Source organism: Falco peregrinus, chromosome 4, assembly GCF_023634155.1.
Source record: "Falco peregrinus isolate bFalPer1 chromosome 4, bFalPer1.pri, whole genome shotgun sequence".
Taxonomy (NCBI): Eukaryota; Metazoa; Chordata; class Aves; order Falconiformes; family Falconidae; genus Falco; species Falco peregrinus.
In genome coordinates, this window is record NC_073724.1 from 114276002 (window position 1) to 114297252 (window position 21251).

Below are 21251 nucleotides of genomic sequence, written 5' to 3' on the forward strand. Positions count from 1 at the left end.
TTTAAAGCATGAGTCCAAATGGGAGGAAAGGGAAAAATAAAATTGCTCTCCTAAGCTTAAGAGAGAGAAAGAAGCTAGCAATCATAGATTTCTAATGCTCCCAGGAGCTAAGACAAACCTGATCTTGCTATAGTAGAAGAAAACAGTGTAATAATAATGCTTGTTCAGTATTTCTCCAATTTTTGCTCTGGCAGATATACTGGTACTATGAACTTTTCCTGGTTAGAAAATTAAATATCAAACCTTTAACTCAGCCTTTCATGAGAAGTGCTGGGCTTGAGAATGTTGGATTTAACCGCTTTTGGCCGCGTTGTGAGAATGTTTAATTCAGAAATGAGTTAAATTTCAGCACATGGGCTGAAAGCAGTGGGAAACCACATTCTCTCTGCTGGCTTTTTTTTCCTTCTCTCCTAACACAAGTTTTTAAGGCAATTAGTCTCATTACCGTAAATATGCTCATATAGATGTATTTATTTTAACTGCATCTCCTTTTGAAAATGCCATTTTCTGTTAATATGTAACTGATAATCAATCAGCTCTGTAAGGTTTTAATTTTGAGAAGTATCTGGAAATGGGATCAACATGGCAGAACTTCTCATGAGCGTAAAACTAAGAGAAGTCCCCTTTCCCTGGCTGTCTCTCCTCTTCACCAGACGATTCAGACATTTGAAGGATTTTTTCCCTTTTACCCACTCCTCATGCTCTTAAATTTCACTTGACCCTATTTAATTCCTGATGACACAAATTGAGACCCCTAATGTTTGGACAAATAAACAACACTAACATGCCATGGCTCCTCTGCAGTACTGAGACAAGCAGGCAGTTACAGAAACCTGCAATGACTGTGCTGAGAAGATGTTGTTTTTACATTATATATTCACTTGGGTTTGAATCCTGAATTATGGTTCACTTTCCACGCACAAAGCACACCAGTTGTTTCAGCCATAGGAACCAAATTTACGCTGACAGTCCATCAGTTTGTCTGTTATTAACAAATAGTACCTACATAATTTTCTGCACAAATTACTGTCATTAATGACAGCACCACAAGTTATTTCACCTCCTAATAATGTAAATGAAAAACATTTGTTCCTGTAGATGTGCACGCCGAGATCTGTTTTAAAGTAGTTATTACTTTTTGATGAGACGTTAACTATTTTTAGGTCATGGTACTATGTAAAGCTGTGCTTTTCCTGATCAAGAGTCATTCTTGAAACTTACAGGCTTGACACAGGAGAAAACTATTCCAATTCATGAATAAATGCTATTTGTTTCATATAACATTAGGTGATATATCTTTAACTGAGTACAGCTGTGTCACTGCTTTCTAAGTTGGATGGCTCTTCCAGACAAATATTTAATAATTTGTCACCAATAAAACGGAGACAGAAGGAGCAGTCTGTCAGTTTGGGATCTGTTTAACAACCATAAATGTCAGGGAGAGACTCATCAGTTTCTTTTGTTCGCCCTCCATCTGATGAGGGGAATTCAGCGTTTATCTTATTCCTGTTGCAAAGCTGAACAGAAATACTTTCTTGAAAAGCTCTCTGCCAATTATGCTGAGGCTTGAAAATATAAAGCGAAATCAAAGTTCATCTTGCAGCCTCTTATCTATTTGCAATCAACCCATAAATAATGTCATCCATTGAGTTACTTCCTTTTTAAAAAATACAGCGAGAAATCAAGACACAAATTTACAAGTAATTTTGGCTGTTTATGTAAGGAGATTTACAGAGCCCTGATATGAAAAGTTTACAAGTATGTAAATGATACAGAGAAGGAAAAGGGATGGTGCTTACTGTACTGTAGTAAGAAGGTGAAGGCACTCTGAAAATGGATTCAGGAGTCATTGCACTTTGACTCTTTTTGTCTCCCTGAAACTGTACTTTGGTCCCTTAGTTCAGTTTATTGATGATGCTTTCTGGCAACACTAAGAAACAAAGTGAAACAAAAATGTTTTATTTGTCAGTGAGAAGCACCCTATACTCTCACAGAGTAAAATCAGACACCTGTGTCTTTGTGAGAAAGATGAAGACACATTTATTAGTAGGGCCTGTAGAGATAGGGCAAGGGGTAATGACTTTAAACTAAAAAAAGGTAGATTTAGACTAGACAGAAGGAAGAAATTTTTTATGATGAGGGTGGTGAAACGCTGGTGCAGGCTGCCCAGAGAGGTGGTAGATGCCCCATCCCTGGAAACATTCAAGGCCAGGCTGTATGTGGCTCTGAGCAACATGGTCTAGTGGAAGGTGTCCCTGCTCAATGCAGGGGGGTTGGACTAGATGACCTTTAAAGGTCCCTTCCAACCCAAACCATTCTATGAGCCTATAACTTCTCAGAAATTATGCTAAGTATTTACTAACGGAATTGTACTCTGGTATACATAAATAGAAAGATAATGTGAACCCATATTTGAAATCTGCATCCAGAAACACAGATCTTTTCAGACTGGTCCCAGACCATGGAATAATTTCTAAGAGTTTGTGCTTAGCTTTGTTGAGACTCAGAGTATAACACTTACACGTGATTGTTTCAACCTAAGTTACACTATAGTTTTTAATTGAGTAAGAGTTTCCCTGATATTTTTCATCAGGACTCTTAATGAGATACGGTATAACACAAGATCCTGCTGTTAGTCCCTTGATGGGTTCTATCTAGGCAGGGTGTTAACAGGGCCTTTCCATCAGCTATTTCAATTATTAACAATTCCTGAACTTCCCTGCAATGCCAGTGGTAGGGTATAGGCCAGTCTCTGGGAAAGCTGCGCACAGCACTCCTAATGAAAGTGAAACCCTGGGAGAAAGAATGAATGTATTAGCATGTTGATTTATTCCCAGACCACTTCTGGGCCACTCCTTAGAAATTTTAGGCAGTTATTTGGATTAAAAGATTCATCCCAGTGAGACCCACAGATGTAGAACTTAAAGCCTACAAGACCAATTTTAGGTGTAAGGAAACCTGTCTCTGCCTAGAGGTGGACAAATGCAGATATGAAGCCAAGACACAGCATGAGAAGACTTAGTGCAGTCCAAAGCAAAGGAGTCTTGAGCAGCTTCCACATACTGAAACCTGCTGTGACAACAGCCTTCCGTGAAGAACCAGCCACCCATCTGACAAAATTCTTCCTGAGGAGCATGATCCTTGCTTGAGCAACAGAAAAAGCGAAAGCCAGATAAATCCTAGCCCGACAGGAATAAATGCAGACTGAAACTGCAGTTTATCTGTACTAGTATTCATCTCTGTTTTCACACGTGGAGAAGTTTGTTTCCTAAAAATGTTTACCCATCCTAGCTGCAATTAAAGCAAAAAAGAGGGAAATGAAAAATACTAAATTACTGTTGAGGACAAGCAAAAGAAATATTTGTGGTTTTTTGTCTGGAAGACAACCTCTTTAATTTGTGCAGGTTCAAGATTTAAATAGCTCTATGCCCACTGTTTGTCTTCTCACTGCAGCGAAATTAGGAAATTTTATGATGATCACTGAATCTTGGCACTGGAAGAAACCCAATGGATCATTTATCTTCTTGACCTGAGGCAGAACCAACTCTAGTTGCACCATGGCTAACAAATGGCTGTCTGGCACACCTGGGTATTTGGCATGTTACAGATCTGGTGACCTGCCTGGTAACCTATCACATCACAATCCTCACACGTCCTAAATCCAGTCCAAATCTTGTTTATCACCATTTGTCTATTAAATTTTGTTTCACAGCCTCCCTAGAGGGCACACAGAGCAAACTCAACTCTTCAAAGATGTCCTGCAAGGCAAGAAGATTGTTATCAGGGGCCCATAACCCCCGTTTAAGTCTTTGGTACTTCAGATAAATTACTTCAGATCACTCTTCTTTCCTTGTAGGATAGGCTTTCTAAATCTCTCATCATTTTTATGGCTTTCCCCTGGAGTCCCTCCAAGCAGCCTACACCCTTCCTGAGATGGAAAGCTCAAAGCTTTACCTGTAAAGGATGAAAGGACTGCTCATATGTCTTCTAAACCATACCTCAATTTATAAATCCCAATATAGCACCTGAATGTTTCATCGCAGCACGATGTATGAAAGAGAAGATGCTACAGCTAACAAAGTTCTAGATACTCTTCTACAGGATTCTTTTCCTGACAGTTTTCCTTTAAATGCTATTTATTGGATTATTTGATTATTTCTGCTGAAAGCACCTTGAGGTTGTCCTTGCTGAAGTACACCTTTTTTTTTTTTCTTTTCCTCAGACCTTTTTTCGGTGTAAAAACTGAGGAGTATGGCATCCTCTGTTAATCATTACTCTTCAAATTTTTTCGAGGTGCTTTTAAAGGGATTTCCTACTTGTTCCAATATTCTTCTGAGGTTCTGAAAGCAAACTGATGGCTTTATAGTCCTTTGACTCCTCTTGTTCACTTCAATGAAGATGAGTTTTCTGCTTACCCTTTCCAGTTTTTCACTTTACCTTCTCCACACAGGTGCTCAAAACCAACCATTGTCAGCGTTCAGGTTTCATCAGCAAAGTTTTGGTGGTCTGGGATCAAGACTGTCAGGACCTACAAGTGTGTAAATATCTAACCTCTTCTGAGTGCTGCCAGGCCTATTCCTTCTTCGTTTGAGGCTGAGGTCCTGGCGATCTGTTGCTGGTTTTATTCATGATAGCAAACTTATCACAGATGACCTTCTTGTGAAAACTGATACCAGCAAAAAGGTAGGCACTTTTTATATCTTGCCTCAAAAGCACCTATTATCTCAATATCTCTCTGTAGCCACAAAGTACATCTCTAAACTATAATTAGTTTCCCTGCATTACAGAGGGGATGTGATTTGCTATATTAGAATTTAAAAGTATTATGTAAAAATAAATTTCAGCAATTCTGGCTACAGCATTTGATAATCATTAGAATTTAGAAATGACACACATCCGATCTACAGAGTATGGGTAAGATTAACCCCTGGCCTACCATTTACACTGAGTTCATTTCTTAGTTACAGTGTATGCAATGTGAATGTGCCTACGCTGAACAACTATACTACATGATTTGCTGTAATATTCTGTTTCCTCATTTCAGGTCTTTCTGTCTGTTGGAGTGTTGGAGTGGCTAGTATGTCTTTCTATGAATTTCATAAGACAACCTACTCATTCTTTTGCATAAGAAACAAAACAATAAACTCAAAGCACAGTTTAGAGAAAAAAAGTCGATTCTGTCCTTATTTGCAAATATGACTTTCAAAAAGAAGTCAAACATGCCTTGAAGATATTGTTCTTTCATCTTGTGCAACGTATCTCTTATCATATCCTAGAGACTTCTTGTGTTATTATATACTTTTTTACATCTCATTAAACTCTACAATCTTGCTTTGAAAGATAAGGATAGGACAAAATTCTTTCTAAAGGGTCCAAGAGCAGGCTTCTTATTTGTTCATATAAATCACTACTCAAAATTCAGAAGCCAAAATCCTGAGTAATGAACACAGAGATTTGTGCTCTTGGAATACTTGGGATATACTAGTTAGTGTTTCTCATTTCACAGGAGTTTCCCTCCACAGATATAATTTGCTTTTTTAAGCTTTCAGAGCTGTGTTTGTCTCAGAAATGAGACACTAAAGACATAAGCATTAAGCCATCTCCTTGTCTTTCTCATATAGTCAGCCAAAAAGTACCCTGGAAGAGGACTTTTTTCATCTACCAAGCACACCAAACGCTTTATGGTAAGAAAACATATTGCCTTGCCATTGTCCCAAGTGGCAGAATTTCTGAATGAAAAGAACTTCAATGAGTCTGCACACAAAGAAAAAGAAGTGATGCTCTTTCAGAAATCACATGGCTTTACTGCTCACTTGAAAGCAGCAGCGTTGAAGAGCAGCTGTCTATGGGTCAGGGAGCACAAGTCTTCGGCACAGCAAGACCACACTTCTGCAAGAAGCTTGATCTCTGCATCTGCAATGTAGGAACCTCTGCTACATGTCCAAATCAGCTCCCTTTGCACGTCACTGATGCAACACGTGCAGTACCAGAATGTTTGTACACTGCAGTCCCAGAGCCTGGGTTTGCGCTATCTTAAGATGGCACAATTAGAAAGTATGGTCATCTGCACAGACCATTTGTTTCGTGGCAAATGGCAAAGGATCTCTTTCCATCTACACTCCAGAAGAAAGGCTGCCATTTCTAGGAATAATATTTAAAGAAACAAAACAAAAACCCCTATCTGATGAAGGAAAAGCAGGTTTTCCATGCTTTTGGACAGATGGTCCAAATGGTAAGTTAAAGCTAAAATATTATAGGGAAATTTCTTTTTGCCAAGTCTTGAGATCTGGTTACCACTATTAGCTGTCACCTGAAAAGAACCCAAGTTGCATTCTTTCTTTTGTTTTCATTAACTAGAATTTTAGCTATAATTCGAAATACTGAAAGCAAAATGAAGCTGACGGACCTGCAGAAAGGACTAGGGTGTAGTATTGGAAATAGTCAGATGAATTACTATTTGCAATTAATCACTTTGGTGTCTGGCCTCTGACTAAGCCAACTGTTCCCTTCAGATGTTCAGAGATGCTTTAATGTAACTTCTTCCTTTTTTTTGATTAGTGGAAACAAAACTATTGACAATCTAGAATGTTTTTTAAAATAGGTTTCAGACATATCTTATTTAGCATATCACTTGAATCTTTAAAGCTTCACTCAGCTTTGCCACTCTACCATGACCAGAATCTCTAATAGCAGTCTCAGAAGACTTAAAAATACTGTCTGCCCGTGCTTAGGATTTCAGGGGAAAAAAAAAAGAGAGAGAGAGAGAAGAACACAAGAAAAATTAATAGCTACAGCTCCCCAAGCTATAAAAGTTTAATTAAATACAATTTATTCTTTTAAATGTGCTTTTCATGGCACTGCAATATTTTGCTGATGCATGTTGTCTTGCAGACAGCAAATTTCTTGAGAAAGATCTGGACATCTAAAAAACTATCAAGACGACAGAACTTGCAATGTAGATAATTGACTGAACAATAAAGGATGAAATCACTGCTCTGTAATTTCACCTGGTTAATTTGCACATTTGGCTTTCTATTAAAAAAAAATGAAGCTCTGCAAAGAAATAAATATAAGGATTTTCAGACTACTCAGTTGCAAGTGACAGATGTCATGTCAATGAATGTATCCCACAAAGGATGCTAAAGCCTTAATATATTTTCTGATGTATCAGTACATCATATGATTGTTTATTTGTTAAAGTGGTGAAAGATCCAGCATAATCATTCTCTGAAACCTACCTGAGGAATTTAAAATAAGGAACATACAGGTAATGAAAAAAGGCCAAGACAACTGCCACTCCCTAGAAAATTCTCACTTACTCTTCCACTAAGAAAACAGAAAAAAAATACTGGCCTCCTGTCTACAGAAGGAGTTCGTTCCACATTCAGCCCAGTAGTTTAGCAAATGACGTCATTCTCCTTCTTCACCTTTTGATTTATTGTGCATCTGGAAATACTGATGAGACAATTAATGCTCTGCTACACTGTCTGCTGCATCTCCTCCCTCTTTAATGTTGGCCTGATGAAAACAGCAAAGGCAAACATAATGAAAGGGATCTTCTGTAACTCCCTTTTTAACTCTTACACAGCACTCTAGAATGGGGAAGGATATGATGAAACTACTCCCTGACCCAGAAATGTATACTCTAAAGGAAAAAAGGAGTACAAAGGCATGCTATAATGACAAAATTATGAGACTTACTGTAATTACATTACATTTTGTCAGGAGAAGAATTTGTAATTGGAAAAGAAGTTGGCCAAGGTACCTTGTGATTTGTGTAACACTTGTCACAGGCAAAAAAAAAAAAAAAAAAAAAGGCATTTGGTGGTATAGAAAAGTCCTTGGGATTTTTGCAAATGATGCAGAGAAAAAGGCAGAAGTGTCAAATAGCATCTCAAAGCACAGAGATTACAGTTTACCATACAAGCCTGAGACAAAAGATGCCCCAAGAAACTTTTCAGCAGTGTGCCAGAGATCATTCTGTAGCGGGGAAATCCATTTAGTAAGCAACTTCCTTTGAAGCATTTCCGCAGGGACAGGATATATCAAAATCAGAATTTTTACAATGGCCTGCTTTATTCTCACCCAGAAGCAAGCCATATGAGCAAACTGGGAGATGCATCCATTACTTATCCAACGGCTGAGTGCAGAAATTAAAAACCCTTTTTCTCCGTATGGGTAGAGGAACTGGACAAAGAAAAGAAAATGCAGTATCTTCCTCCCCTCAAATTTCCACCGAGAGATTACAGAGTTAAATCTGCCAAGGTGACAAGAACAGTACCTGTCATGTTAACTGCTCTTGATTCTCAGCAAAGTAACGATGACCACAGGAAAAGGATTGACATTCTATGATAGACAATGATAAAACCCAAGGTCACACTGGTACAGCATACCACTTGCTGTCTCTAGTTAGAGCTAATGAACTATCTAGGCAACTGGATAGCAACACAAAATTCCTACCTAAGAAAGGACAAGCACAGAAGATTTTGTCAATTGAAATGTCAACGGTCTACTTGGCTCCAAAGATGGTTGAAATTGGTCCGATGTGACAACAATTTCATACTACCATCTTCTGCCATTTAACTGTATTTGTAACAAACAAGATGACAGATTTACTTTCTCCACTGAAGACAAAAAGAAGCTGGCCAAAGCTTATTTTTCTTGAAACAAAATCTTAAGCTTTTTGGCATCCAAGCCTACCTGCATGCCTGCCTTTCCCCGCACTGCTGCTTTTGCTCTATTGCAGCCACAGCTCATTAAGATGAATCTTGTTCTGCTGAAGCTGCCTCATCAGTAAGTATTGCCGAAGCAATTTAGTAATGGTCCTAGTGCGCAGTGCTGGGTTTTTATGGCCATCTCAATTGGCTATTAAAATACAGCACTGCACTTTAAAATTGCTACTGCACCACTTCAGAAATAACTACAGTTAGCCTGACGGAGTTGCAGAAAGTACTGTTCATTTCATTAGAAACCTCACTGTTTGTGAATGATTTCTGGAAGCTGATACTTAAAATCTACTATGAGATTAGATGCTCATTTTGCATATTAACCTAAGATTCGTAGAACTGCTTGGAGAGTTCTTAAGAACTGAATGGTTTCAAGGGAAAACCAAAATGAAACAAACAATAGATATGTACATAAAATCGCTGCATGGCCTTCCAAGTATTTTGTTTATTCCTTTACTGCTAATGGAAAATGACAGTGAAACACAAAAGAGGGAAGTCAGAATGATCATTAAAATATAAGACTTCAAACAAGTGATATTCTGCAGCTCACAGGACATCTCTAGGTTTGGGTGAGACGACCAACCAGATGGATGCCTTTTGAATTCATTTGAAATTATCCTTGTTGATCTGGAAAATCATTACGTTATTGATTGACTACTTATCTCAAAGATGGTTGAATTCGCTCTGATGTGACAACAATTTGATACCATCTCCTGTCATTTAACTGCAATTGTAACAAAAACCACGACAGATTTACTTTCTTTCTCTACTGAAAACAAAGATGATAGCCAAAACCTGAAATAATAGAACTGAAGTGCCACTCTAATAACAATAACTATTACTATGTGAGATTACGTTAAATAAGCACTTTTCTTCAGGAATGGAAGGAATCACTCTACAGAATGAATGGTTTTTAAGAAATATTTCACATTTGGTAAATTATACAAATGAGGTAGCCAGTCTGTAGTGGCCAAAGGCAGATAATACATTTACTGCTTTATTTGTGCCATAAAGCAGAAGATGGTAATACCAGCTGTATGCATATATCGTCACTTAAATTAAAGATCAATGTCTTCAGTCTGTGAAATATGAAGGTGAAGATATAACCTACCACTTTATCTTCATCAGGCATTGGCAATACTAATATGTCAAGATATTTTTGAAAAACAGCAATGGCTTTTATAGCACTATCACAGAGCTTTCTAATGTTATGATTTTCAAGAGAATACAATTTTCATGCGATAAACTATGCAGATACTCACATATTCTTACATTAGACAATCCTAGCCTGCAGAGGAAGTCATGCCTTTTAGTGACATTAACTTATAAATGATGGTTTTGAATCACTATCTTAAAATTAAAAAATTATGTATTACTGCTTGACAGAGCACTTTCTGCTAATTGGATGAAATGTGAGTCCCTTCAAGCAAAGACATTTCACAAAAAATGGTATTTTAGTTTCAGTTGTAGTGGTTTTCTATTTATACCTGTAGTAAGTGATAGTGTGTTACAGTAATAGAAAGAGAAGCACTTAAATTAGAGATGAGAACCTAAATAGTTTGTTAAATCTGGGTTTGGGAAAGTTTGCCTGCTTCCTCATTTTTCTACAGCTCTGTTTTCTAAGCTGCCCCATTATGCTCTTAGATCAGGGTTCACAAAAAAGCTTACAGCACAGAAGGAAGAGAACACTGAAAAACAGAAGTAAATTCACAGCTGATGAGATCATAAGAGTGAAATTCTTAAAAGACTGTAAGAAAAGGTTTAAGGTTCTGTTCAAACTGTGAAAAAACAATTCTGTTGGAAACACTTCAGAACTATAAAAACTTAGCATGAAATAAAAAAAGTTTTGAAGGTTTCAAGTGATCATAAATGAATAAAACATTTGCCTACCTTGCCATACAACCCCCTTCCCCAAATGATAAAGTTTGCTATGCAGTATTTAGTGTCCCTTAAATTAAATAGGCCAGTATAGTAGTAGAAGTGATAGCTATGTTAATGAAAAAATATGTATCGTCATCAGTCTGAAGCAAGCACTTGCAATCAGTTATCTAACAGCAAGATCTGAAAGCTCTCAGTGTTCTCTGAAATTGGGAAAGAAATAATTGGGGCTCTTTGTTTGCAAAAGTTCCCACTTTCATTTTAAGTGCTGTAGCTATTACCTGAGATAAAATGTTAACCCATGGCTTTGCTTTAGTAGATAGAAATGATAAGATTTCTCCTTTCCTGACTGGGAGCAATATTATTAAAAATTAAAAAAATATGTCCTTAATCTGCTGTTCTAAATTGAGTGCTTTATTTTGCAGACATTTTATAATACAGATAATTCTACTGAACTTTTTTTGACTATTTTGGTTGTCACTGCAAGCTGGGACGCTATCCATGCAACAGAACACAAGATTTTTCTAATAAAGGCATCAATCCAAACTAAAATATGTCAACTTCTATGAAACAGAAGTACAAACTTCTGTGACACTACAGACAGAAATGGAGTAGAGAACATTTAAGTACAAACTCAAGGTAAATCTAGAGTGAAATCATACCTTATATTGATGGTCAATTTCTCTGCATCTTCTCAAGAAAAATCAATGGGTTAAAAAATATACTACTTAAAACATACTGATTCTTTTCTCAGTATAGTAAGAAAGCTTCATTATGGTCCAGTGACTTTATTCACTGTCATCAAGAATAAAACAAATAGTTATGTGAAAAGAAAATCTACCACATGCTGCATAGTCGCTTCAGTCCAGCACAGAAAACAATGAAATGGAAATTCTGGAACTGGTTATGCCCAATGACTTCATCTAACATTTAGGTGGCTATACATAATTCGAAAAATAAATACATATTACACCCTTTGTATTTATCCCATCTTATTTTTGAGTATTTTATCGAGATGCTTGGTTTGTCTTTGCTGATTAAGAATATTAAGTTACGGAGGACAGCCATCCAGAGAGAGATACAGAACTGGGCTGAACAGTGCTTAATAGATGAATTAATTTATAATGTAGAGCCCTAAAACATAATAAGACTCCAAAAGGATTAAATGAAAAGTCCTGGAATGATCCTAATTCTGAGAGCAGGAAAGAGTAGAAGAATAAGTGCCCCTGAACATCTTTGTGAAGTGTCTGTGCTGGGGGGGTTGTACCTGAATAGAACGTGTCACTGGCTGAATTCACCAGGAATGAGAAAGAAGCATCCTTACAAACAGCAGAAAAGAAACATAGCTGCTGGTCTGTCCAGAGCCTTTCCAACCAAAATACAGCGAACAAAAGGCCAGCTCGAGCTATCACCACAAGATTCTCACATGGCTCAAACATCACAATGATAGTTACTACTGAATTTCATGAAGGGTGTGGGAAATTTATCTTGTTTCTCTATGACTTTATACTCAAGCCACCAGAATATCCAGATGGCAGAATCAGCTATCCTTTATATTATTCATTTTTTTTTTTTTTTCCAAGTCTGCCATTTCTCCTCTCAAGTTTCCTGGTACTCAGCTGTTCTGCTTCACATATCCTAAACTTTGTTTCTGCAGCTGTGTTGTCTTTTAAGATATCCCATTTCCTATAGAATTGAGGTCAGAAGTTTTTTATTATGTGATCCAACACTGCTGTAGTTACTGGAATCATCGGTTTTTACATTTTTTTTTCTTCTGTTATATAATATCAGAGCTTAAATTATCAGTTAGGCATTGGTAGGTAAAATATTACACACCTTCTGTGTTTAACTGAGTTTCTGACTGCCAGAATTTTTTTACAATGGTAAAAATCCATTTGTCTGACTGATTCTTTAAAAATGGAAATTTTTAAAAAATAAAGTTTAATTTCTATAATTAGTCTTACATCAAGCATACTAGCTTACATTTCTGGTTTTAGTAAAAAGTAGGTTTGCAGTGTGATAGGATAGCACGAAAATCCCAGAGGGAAGTGGAATTCTTTTGCTTTAAAGTCCTCCAGCCAAATGCAATTGAATGGGTTTGAGCACTGTAATCTCTGAATTGTGACTGAAGTTCGCAATTCACTACTCATGAACATTTCTTTTCAGGGTCTTATTGGAAGGTAACACAGAAGTTATATTAAAAAGCCAAACCCCACCATTAAATTGTTTTGTTTTGAATATCTGAAGGTTTGTTCCCCAGGCGCAAATCCTGTAGTGTATGCGATCCATTCTCATTACTGTTAATCTTGTTATGTTTCAACACAGAGCAAGAAAAGCATATTACTTAAAGACAGGATCTTCAGGAGTGTCTAAACCCGATTGATTTTCAATAAGAAAGCTCCATTGCATATTCTTCCTCTGCTTACAGCCCTCAGCTAAAGCAAAGACGCTGGCTGCTAAAACCTGCAGTGTCCTGAGAGCCACTAAAATAAAACACCTACTGTTTACTACTAAATGCTATACAAAGCCAAACAATGAATCACTAAAATTGTATGTCTGACTGAAGAGGGATACAAAAGACAATCTCCCAAGCATCTGAAAGAGAGGAAGATCCTGCAGTGATCAGTTAGCAATTACCTTCAAGACATAGACTACAGACATCAGCCAATGTTGTCAATCAGGTGTGGCAAACTGGTGGATGCACAGCTGTAAAATACCTGCACAGCTGCAGTTCTATTTGAAACTTTGATTTTTCTATTAAACAATTCATTTGTGTCTTTTTCTTTTTTTTTTTTTTACATCTTAAAGAGTTACGTGGCCTTTTAGCACATATGATGCTAGGACAGCCTTTTTTTTTTAAGCAACAGGATCAATTGCATGGGGATCAGCACTCAAAAGGGATCACTTGGCAGCACACTACCATGACCTTTCCCCTGTCATATGCCCAAAGCCATTGCTACCCAATGCACGTTTCAATTCTTATGTTAAAAAATACATTTGCAAAAATAACCTATGTCTTTTATATGGTGGCTGCTAGCTAGAAAAATTAACATCCATTTTTTAAAAAATCTAACCTTTATGGAATTGTAGCTTGTAAAAGCTCTCGTTCTGAATGCCTTAGATGAAATTAAAGGAATACTTATATAAAAAGCCTTGCAAATTTCCTTCTTTATCACCTTCAAGTGCTGAAAGATATGATCTACTACACATACACAGGCGAGCTAGTGATCTCTGAGTTTACATGGTATTATGGAAGCCAAGACTTGCTTTCATGTGGTAAATTCTCAACACTGAGGAATGAACTCTGTATATACTGAGTTATAACCTGACTGAGACAGACAGGAAAAGAAGCAACTGAAAAGATATTTGCTTCTGCAAGTTTAGTATGGAACAGCCTTCTTGTCTAAAAACCAGTCAGCTTTCTTTATAGGCTTTGAGAGTAGGAAGGAACGGTGTGGGAACAACCATGCTGATTTTCAGGTCCTGTTCTGGACACCAAAACATCCCAATGCCACCCCGAGAAGTAAGAAACACCATGTATATAAATACTAAGTTGTTCTTGCACTGTATAGTAATGGTGTGAAAGAGCAGTTCACAGATCAATCACCTGAAATAAGAGTAGATCAGCATCACACAAGTGACTAGCGCTGAAACCTACAGCCAAGATTCACAGGTTTTATTCTCAGCTTCTGCCATGGGTTTGATACCTCTCAACAGATAGTACATTTTTCAGGGAAGGTTTGGAATAATTCAAAGAAAAACTGCTACAGATATTAAAATTAGTATTTATAAGATTTCTAGCCAATCTATAACCTATTTTCTTCATTTTGCTTTTTCATCTGCGGCACACAGAAAGCATACAAGGGCATGCTTCCTTACTGTCTAAATTATAAAGATGAAAAACCTTGCTTTTGCAAAGAATTAGCCCATCATTTTTTTTTTTCATTGAACTTTACACTTATTTCTATACTATAGAAGAAAAAAAATAAAAATATATTGAGCTTAATAAAAAAAATCATTATTTATAGCACATATCTGTAGTAAACAAGTAAGTAAATAAGTAAACAAGTAAGGATATAGCTACAAAGTTATGTTTGTGGCACTAACCAGGCAAAACTTCTTTAGCTTGTCATAAAATGCACTTTTTTGGTATCCATTTTTTTAAATGAAAATAAGTGTAAAATTAAATAGTTTCAGGCATACAACCAAAACACAGATGATTTATTAGATAATGATTGCCCCTCTTGTCCATTTCCACAATGCTGCAAAAATTTGGTAATGGTGAATAATTTTTACTGTTTTATGAGAAGGTGAAAGGATATGTTAATTTTACTTTCGTTAGCCTTAGGTTACTCAAAATGACTATCATATCACACACTTGGTTTAATTCTGAAGCTTTAAAAACACTGCTGCCTACACTACTATCCCGAATTCATACACGTACAAAATATCATTAGAGATGCTTTTCTATTAGAAAGTCAATTCAGCATTGTAATTGACCACAATCCAGACTTTTGGATGTTCACCCTCAGATCCGTGTTTAAATATATCTGACTGTTCTCCAAGAGTAGAGGGTGATGAATACACTGCTGTGTCACATAACCATGACATACAGAGAAGAATTATAGTGCAATACTGAAAACTGTGCCCTATCCTTGCTTACTATGAATGGATAATCTCAGCAATTCCACGGGTATTAGAAACAAATGTACTCCATTACTGGTATAAAAAACTATGTAGAAGCGCGCTGTAATATTCAGATGAGATGGAAGGGAAACCACTGAAAATGCTGCAGGTTATTCACAGTAGTTAAAACAGGTAGAATAATCTCATGTGCATAGCATATATATTAAGCAACATGCAAATAGCCTCATTTCATGTATACACCATTAATTAAAGACCTGCTTAAGAAATAATTATTATGGATCCAAAAATTTGCTGCTGTTCATTCTATTCACATGTACTGTGAAAATACCCATTTTCTTTTCCCAGAAATAAGCTTTGAAGAAAAAGCCAGAGGGAAATTCCAGGCAGGAAAAACAATAACATGAAATTTGTTAAAAATAACACTTCTGAAAATAAAAATATTTTGCAAAAGGAAAGGTGAAAAGACATTATTCACAATTAAGACTAATGCTTATCAAAAGGAATTTAGGGTTTTTTTTTCTGTAACCAGAAGATTCTGCTGGAAGTGATAAAGCTGATTTAGACTAGTGAAGGTTTCGTGCTAATCTTCCATGCAATTTTGTTGAAGGATAAAATAAAATTCTCCTACATATCTGGTTACCTTAGTATTTTTGTCATCTTTTTCCAAAGATAACTGTAGGAGAAACCATCAACATGAATGTAGAAAGGGTAAGTTGGATAATTACAAAGCCTCCTGAAAAAAGGGAAAATTCAGAAACTCTGTGTACAACCTCACCTTAAATGAAAGTCAAAGGTTGCCGTAGAAGAACTTTAGAGGAAGTATATGTGCTGCCAATGTAAAGCATAATATCTCTGCATCTTGCATTTCTTTGGGAGGTAACAAGCTCTCTCTACAGTAAACATCAAATGAAATAAACCACAACTCCTTGAATTGCTTTATCTTTCAGGAAGAGACATGCAACCATGAATTCAAGTTCTACCAGCCTAAATTAACTGCATTTCAGTATCTGACAGGTCAACCAGTTAAAAAAAAACAACAAAGTCAGATGCCATTTGAGCTACGAGAGAGGTTAAGCATTAAGTTGAAAATTTCATTTTCATATTTACCTTTAGGTCCTTTGAACAACTTGATCTCTACCACAGTCTCCAGAATAGGTCTCCTTCGACGAACATACAGTCGTACTATGGAGCCAGCCTCTTTTAGGGCCTCCACGGCTTTGCTATGTGACACTTCTGACACGTCGACCTCATTCACTCGCAAGATACAATCGTTGACCCTACAAGAAAAACAAAGAACCATAGATGCTAAACGCTACAGCTGTTATTTTGGACCCAAAAGAGTTTTGTTGGTGGTGCTGTAAAATGAAGAACACTTTCACTGAGAAGTCTGCCAGATGACAGACTTAATGTGATATGCTTCATCAGCAATGAGACAGAAACACAACACTTAGTCCCTCCAAAACACATACCTGATTTAAACTGAAGTCTACCTAATCACCCACACCTGCCATCCTCCTTCATAAATTGGGGTTGGATCCACTACAGTAATAGAAATGAGTAACAAACAACTTGTCTTTGCTAACTAATATAATCGAGTTACAACACTCATGCTGCATACTATTACCAGTACAGTCGCTCTTAAGGAAATCAGCTTATTTAATTTAACACAGAGACACAAGTAACTGTTCAAATACTTCCTTAAATATTTCATATTTCTTCATCAGAGCCAAAGAATTCTAAGCTGTCAAAGTAAAAATGCTGTCTTACAAAATGCAGACAATTTAAAAGAGAATGCTTCATGCTAAATAAAGAATGAAATTTACTCAAATTAGGTTTTCACCACTGGTTGTAGGCTCCAAGATCTGCTGTGTGGTAATAGCACCTGTTTTTCATAGAATACTAACAAAATTCCCTCATATTCATACTTTGGGAATTTACTACAGCATCGGAGGATGAACTAATACATTCACCCTCAAAACGTCCTGGTTAGATGAAGTAGTGTTCTTCTTACCTGACAGATCTGTCCAAGTTAAAAAGGAAATCTACACCTTGAGAGCACTACAATCCATCTGAAAAGCAGCAGGCTAATGACTTAACTCTTGGGCCATCCTTTCTTTGCACATGAGGCTAAGTGAGAAGAGCAAATTCCAAAGAACTAGATGAATTAAGACTCTTGTGAAGTACATTTATTATGAGATACCTCTAAGTATTTTGGGTACAGAAGGAAAAGACATACACAAATGAATGTGTTCTTCTGCATGTCTGAAAGGACAACCAGCAAAGAAAATATGGGTTGCTAAAAATATTCCCATTTCCATTATGTTTCTATACATAAAGATCAACTATCGAATTTTACTCTTTACAACAAAAGAACACTTGAGCTGGATATTTCTTGGGAGTCTTCGCACATGAAGAGATAATGAAGCTTTACCAAAAGTTTATCTGAACTCAGAATTTAGGATGGATTTTTGTTATGTACTTGTGCTTCTGTTTCTGTTTAAAAACAAAATAAACCAGAAAGACCACAACTATTTGAAACCAAGGACTTTGTGTGTTATCAGTCTTTTCGAAGGACATTTACGGGGAAAATGTGGATAGCAGCCTTTATCTGACAACTGGTTGAACTTGAAAAGGGCACAAAATTGATACTTCACTTTTGATAAAAAGTACTGTATTGCAAAAGTTTCCAGTTTTTATTCAATGGTTGGGTTTGCTGCTTTCCTTCAGTGCCAGAAGTATTAATTTTCCAAATGTTTAATTGTGTGGTTTGGCTGTCAAAATAATAAGTACGTTAACATAAATTGCTTTACTCTCTTAAATAAATCATGAATACATCCTACGAGCACTTCCCACTCAGAAAAATAGTAATTATGTCTAAGCTGCTACTCTTCCTATTAATATCACTATATAGCTGATTCTTGTCAAAGGTATGACTTTTATTGCTGTCACATCTGAAATACAATTGGCTATACCACGCTTAATAAACAAACTATAGGATCCTAACCATTGGATGGTTATGAAGATGAAAAGGAAAAGGTTATAAAAACACTAAAAAGGAGGATTACATCTATTTTGTTTTCATATACTCTGTGCCCTGCATTGGTAAATACTGCTATTCCTCGGTAATCCTATCTACCTGAAACCTCTCATAAAGGCTCTAGTGATGCCTCTAGTTAATGGAAAAAGTATGTCTTTTGGAGAAAGTCAATAAACAACATGGAATTAAATGGAATTAACCTGCCCAAATCAGTAAGCCACACACCTCCATTTACTGAAAAAGCAAGACCCTTTGGAAAAGGGCATTTGCACTCCCAACAGAAACGTCACCTTAGTGTCTAAAATTTGTCTTTTTAGAGTTATCTACTTCTTTAAAACAGTTAAGATGATCTTTAATAAAACATACATAGATTAATATTGCTAGTATGGCATAAATATAGGAGTGAGAGAATACAAAGTTGATCCAGTCATAGAAATAATTTCATACTAAGTATTTTGTTTGTACGCAAATACAAATTTTGTCAGAGCAGAAGCAGCAGGACAACAATTACCCTATGCAGTCTGCTATGATGAACACATCCAGAGCTGGATATCCAGCTACACCCTTCCAAACCTGCAGGCTTTTTTCCTCCCTCACAAAGAGATGAGTTTTTTAGTCTTTAGAAATAAAAGAAATAGAGTATTCAAGAACATACATGCACATGCAAAAGTGTGCACATAATATACGTGCCTATAGAGTCCTGCGGGCTTTAGCAATATTTTGTAGATCAACGGAACACAATGATCTCAGAGGTCTACAAATATTCTTGGAGAATATTCAGACCTCTAAAACAGCAGGTCCATGGTGTAATGAAATAAATGCCATAAGCTGATGAGATGACTCTAACCTTAACCATAATGGCTGAACGATTCTTTTAGTATCATTCATCTAGAAACTCCAGAACCTTTTCTAAATTTAGAAACGTAGAGCACTTGGATGACAAAACCAAATCATTATTCATTTAAAAATAAGACAATTTCAGAGAAGACAATAAAACAAGAAAGCTGAAGCAACACCTCACCACTCAGACTGTGATGTCATAATTTTCTCCTTAAATCTATGCAGGAGGTTTTCAGGGCCAGTACTTGGCATAGTTGTTATTACGTCAAGCCAGAAGTCTGTGACAGGGGGTTTAGGATATTTTTTCCTTCTATTTAAGCTTTTACAGTACAGTTTCTCCTCTGTAAGAACTCTGCTCTTCTAGTTACATATAAATAATGCAACAGTATAAATGCTTAAATTAATAATAGCAAAATAAGTTGGTAAATCCAGTTTAAGAAAATTCTTGCAAATGATCAAGCGTATGGTCTTGCCACTTAGGGCACATTATTCTGTTCTTGCTTTCTCCAATGTATTTGCCTGGCTTCGTTGAGATATTCATGTGACAACTATATGGCAAAAGTTTATTCCAGTTGATACATGGATCCCTCTCCTCATTTATCTCAAAATCTTCCTAAGGCCTGTCGGTGGGTATACATTATATGTAGAAGTTTGTTTCAGGCACAGTTTCAGAACTGTGCCAAGGGGAAGATCTGCCTCATAATCCAAGACGATAATACACAAGTCCAACAAAAAAGATCCTTATAGTTTCACCAATACCTACAGTAATTCAACAAAAAAAAAAAATCCAGGCAGGAAAAAAATGGTTCCAAGATGGCTCTCCTTGTTTCCACAAGATAGCTTGCATATATATTTTTAATATTAAACCATTTCTTTAACACTCTCAGCATTTTAAAATTATTACCATTCTGCTTGTAAACATTAACACCATATATTTCTTTGAGAAAGGTCTATTCATACAGCTATTTTTTAAGACTACAAAAAAAAATTTAAAAATTTCTAATGAATTGTTAAAAGTTCTAATGAGAGAGAAAGCAGAAAAGGAAGTTGTATTCTAAGCTATAGCTAATGACTTTTGCAACAAATAAGAAACTAGAAAAAAATCTATTTTCTCTAATTCCATACAACAAGAACTCTTAAAAATTATTCTCAAGATACAGAAATCTGATTGGTAAGATTTAACAATATAATCTCAGCATCTGATGATGATACAGGTTCACAGAGTTCTTCACTAAATTGACTCATGTTTCAATAAAAAGCAACATGTGATTAGAAGTATTTTGGAGAATGCATGTGCCATGCTGAGAAGAAGACGAAATGAATGAAAACGTGTCCTAACCATATTTTAAAAGAACATAAGCCTCGGAACAATGTTCATGCTATTGTTTCCCTGGAAAAAAGAGGGACTTCATACCTCAGTTCAGCACAGTATACAAGTCTCTGATTAATTTTTGAGGTATAAGTATTAACCAAAGCATTTTAGCCAAAATACTGAAATGGGGACTTAGCATTATGCGTATATTTAAATTGATTCAAGTCTGTAGAATCACCCATGCATGTAGCTGAGTTAAAGTAAATTGGGCAGCTCTTCCCATGGCACACTACTCATCTAAATACTTTAACAAAATGGATATATTCTACAAGACTTTCGTAGTATAATTCAGATATGAAGGATCCTAGATTGTAAAATATAGAAGACATGCTAAAATCATGCCACGACAGTTACAACTGATACAAGAAATATGAAAGATGTTTTACTGTTAAGGGGGAAGGTCAGGAACACAGAAGTTTACCAATAGTTGTTGCTGTCTTCAAAGCAAATAAGGGATTGGATTAAGGAAAAATACTATTCTTTAAGGGCTTATTCCAAGTTTGTTCTAAACCTGACTACCTTAATCTAATTTTCATGTTTACCATTTTCAAGAAACTGCAGAAATCCTTGAAAAGCTGATAATTGCTTCAGTCAAGTCATAAGTAAACAAGACAAGTACAATCCTTAGGCACTTATTAGAAATATAGTAAGTGACAACTGGCACTGATCATTCTGTTCACTTGTTCTGGGCAATGTGGTGCCCAAAGAGAAACCCAAAGCAGCAAAGAGTCCTGGAAGACCAAATGGTCCT

The 21251-nt window shown here is 36.3% G+C and overlaps 1 protein-coding gene across 22 annotated transcripts in view; it reads right to left on the reverse strand.

Annotated features, from left to right (window-relative positions):
- The window catches only part of DLG2 (discs large MAGUK scaffold protein 2), a 1040329-nt gene that overhangs the window by 315189 nt on the left and 703889 nt on the right, over positions 1-21251 (reverse strand). For all 22 annotated transcript variants that reach the window (XM_055801296.1, XM_055801300.1, XM_055801304.1 and 19 more), the window contains one exon: positions 16359-16528. In XM_055801296.1, coding sequence (XP_055657271.1) covers positions 16359-16528 — 170 coding nt within the window. The remainder of the gene's footprint in view (positions 1-16358; positions 16529-21251) is intronic.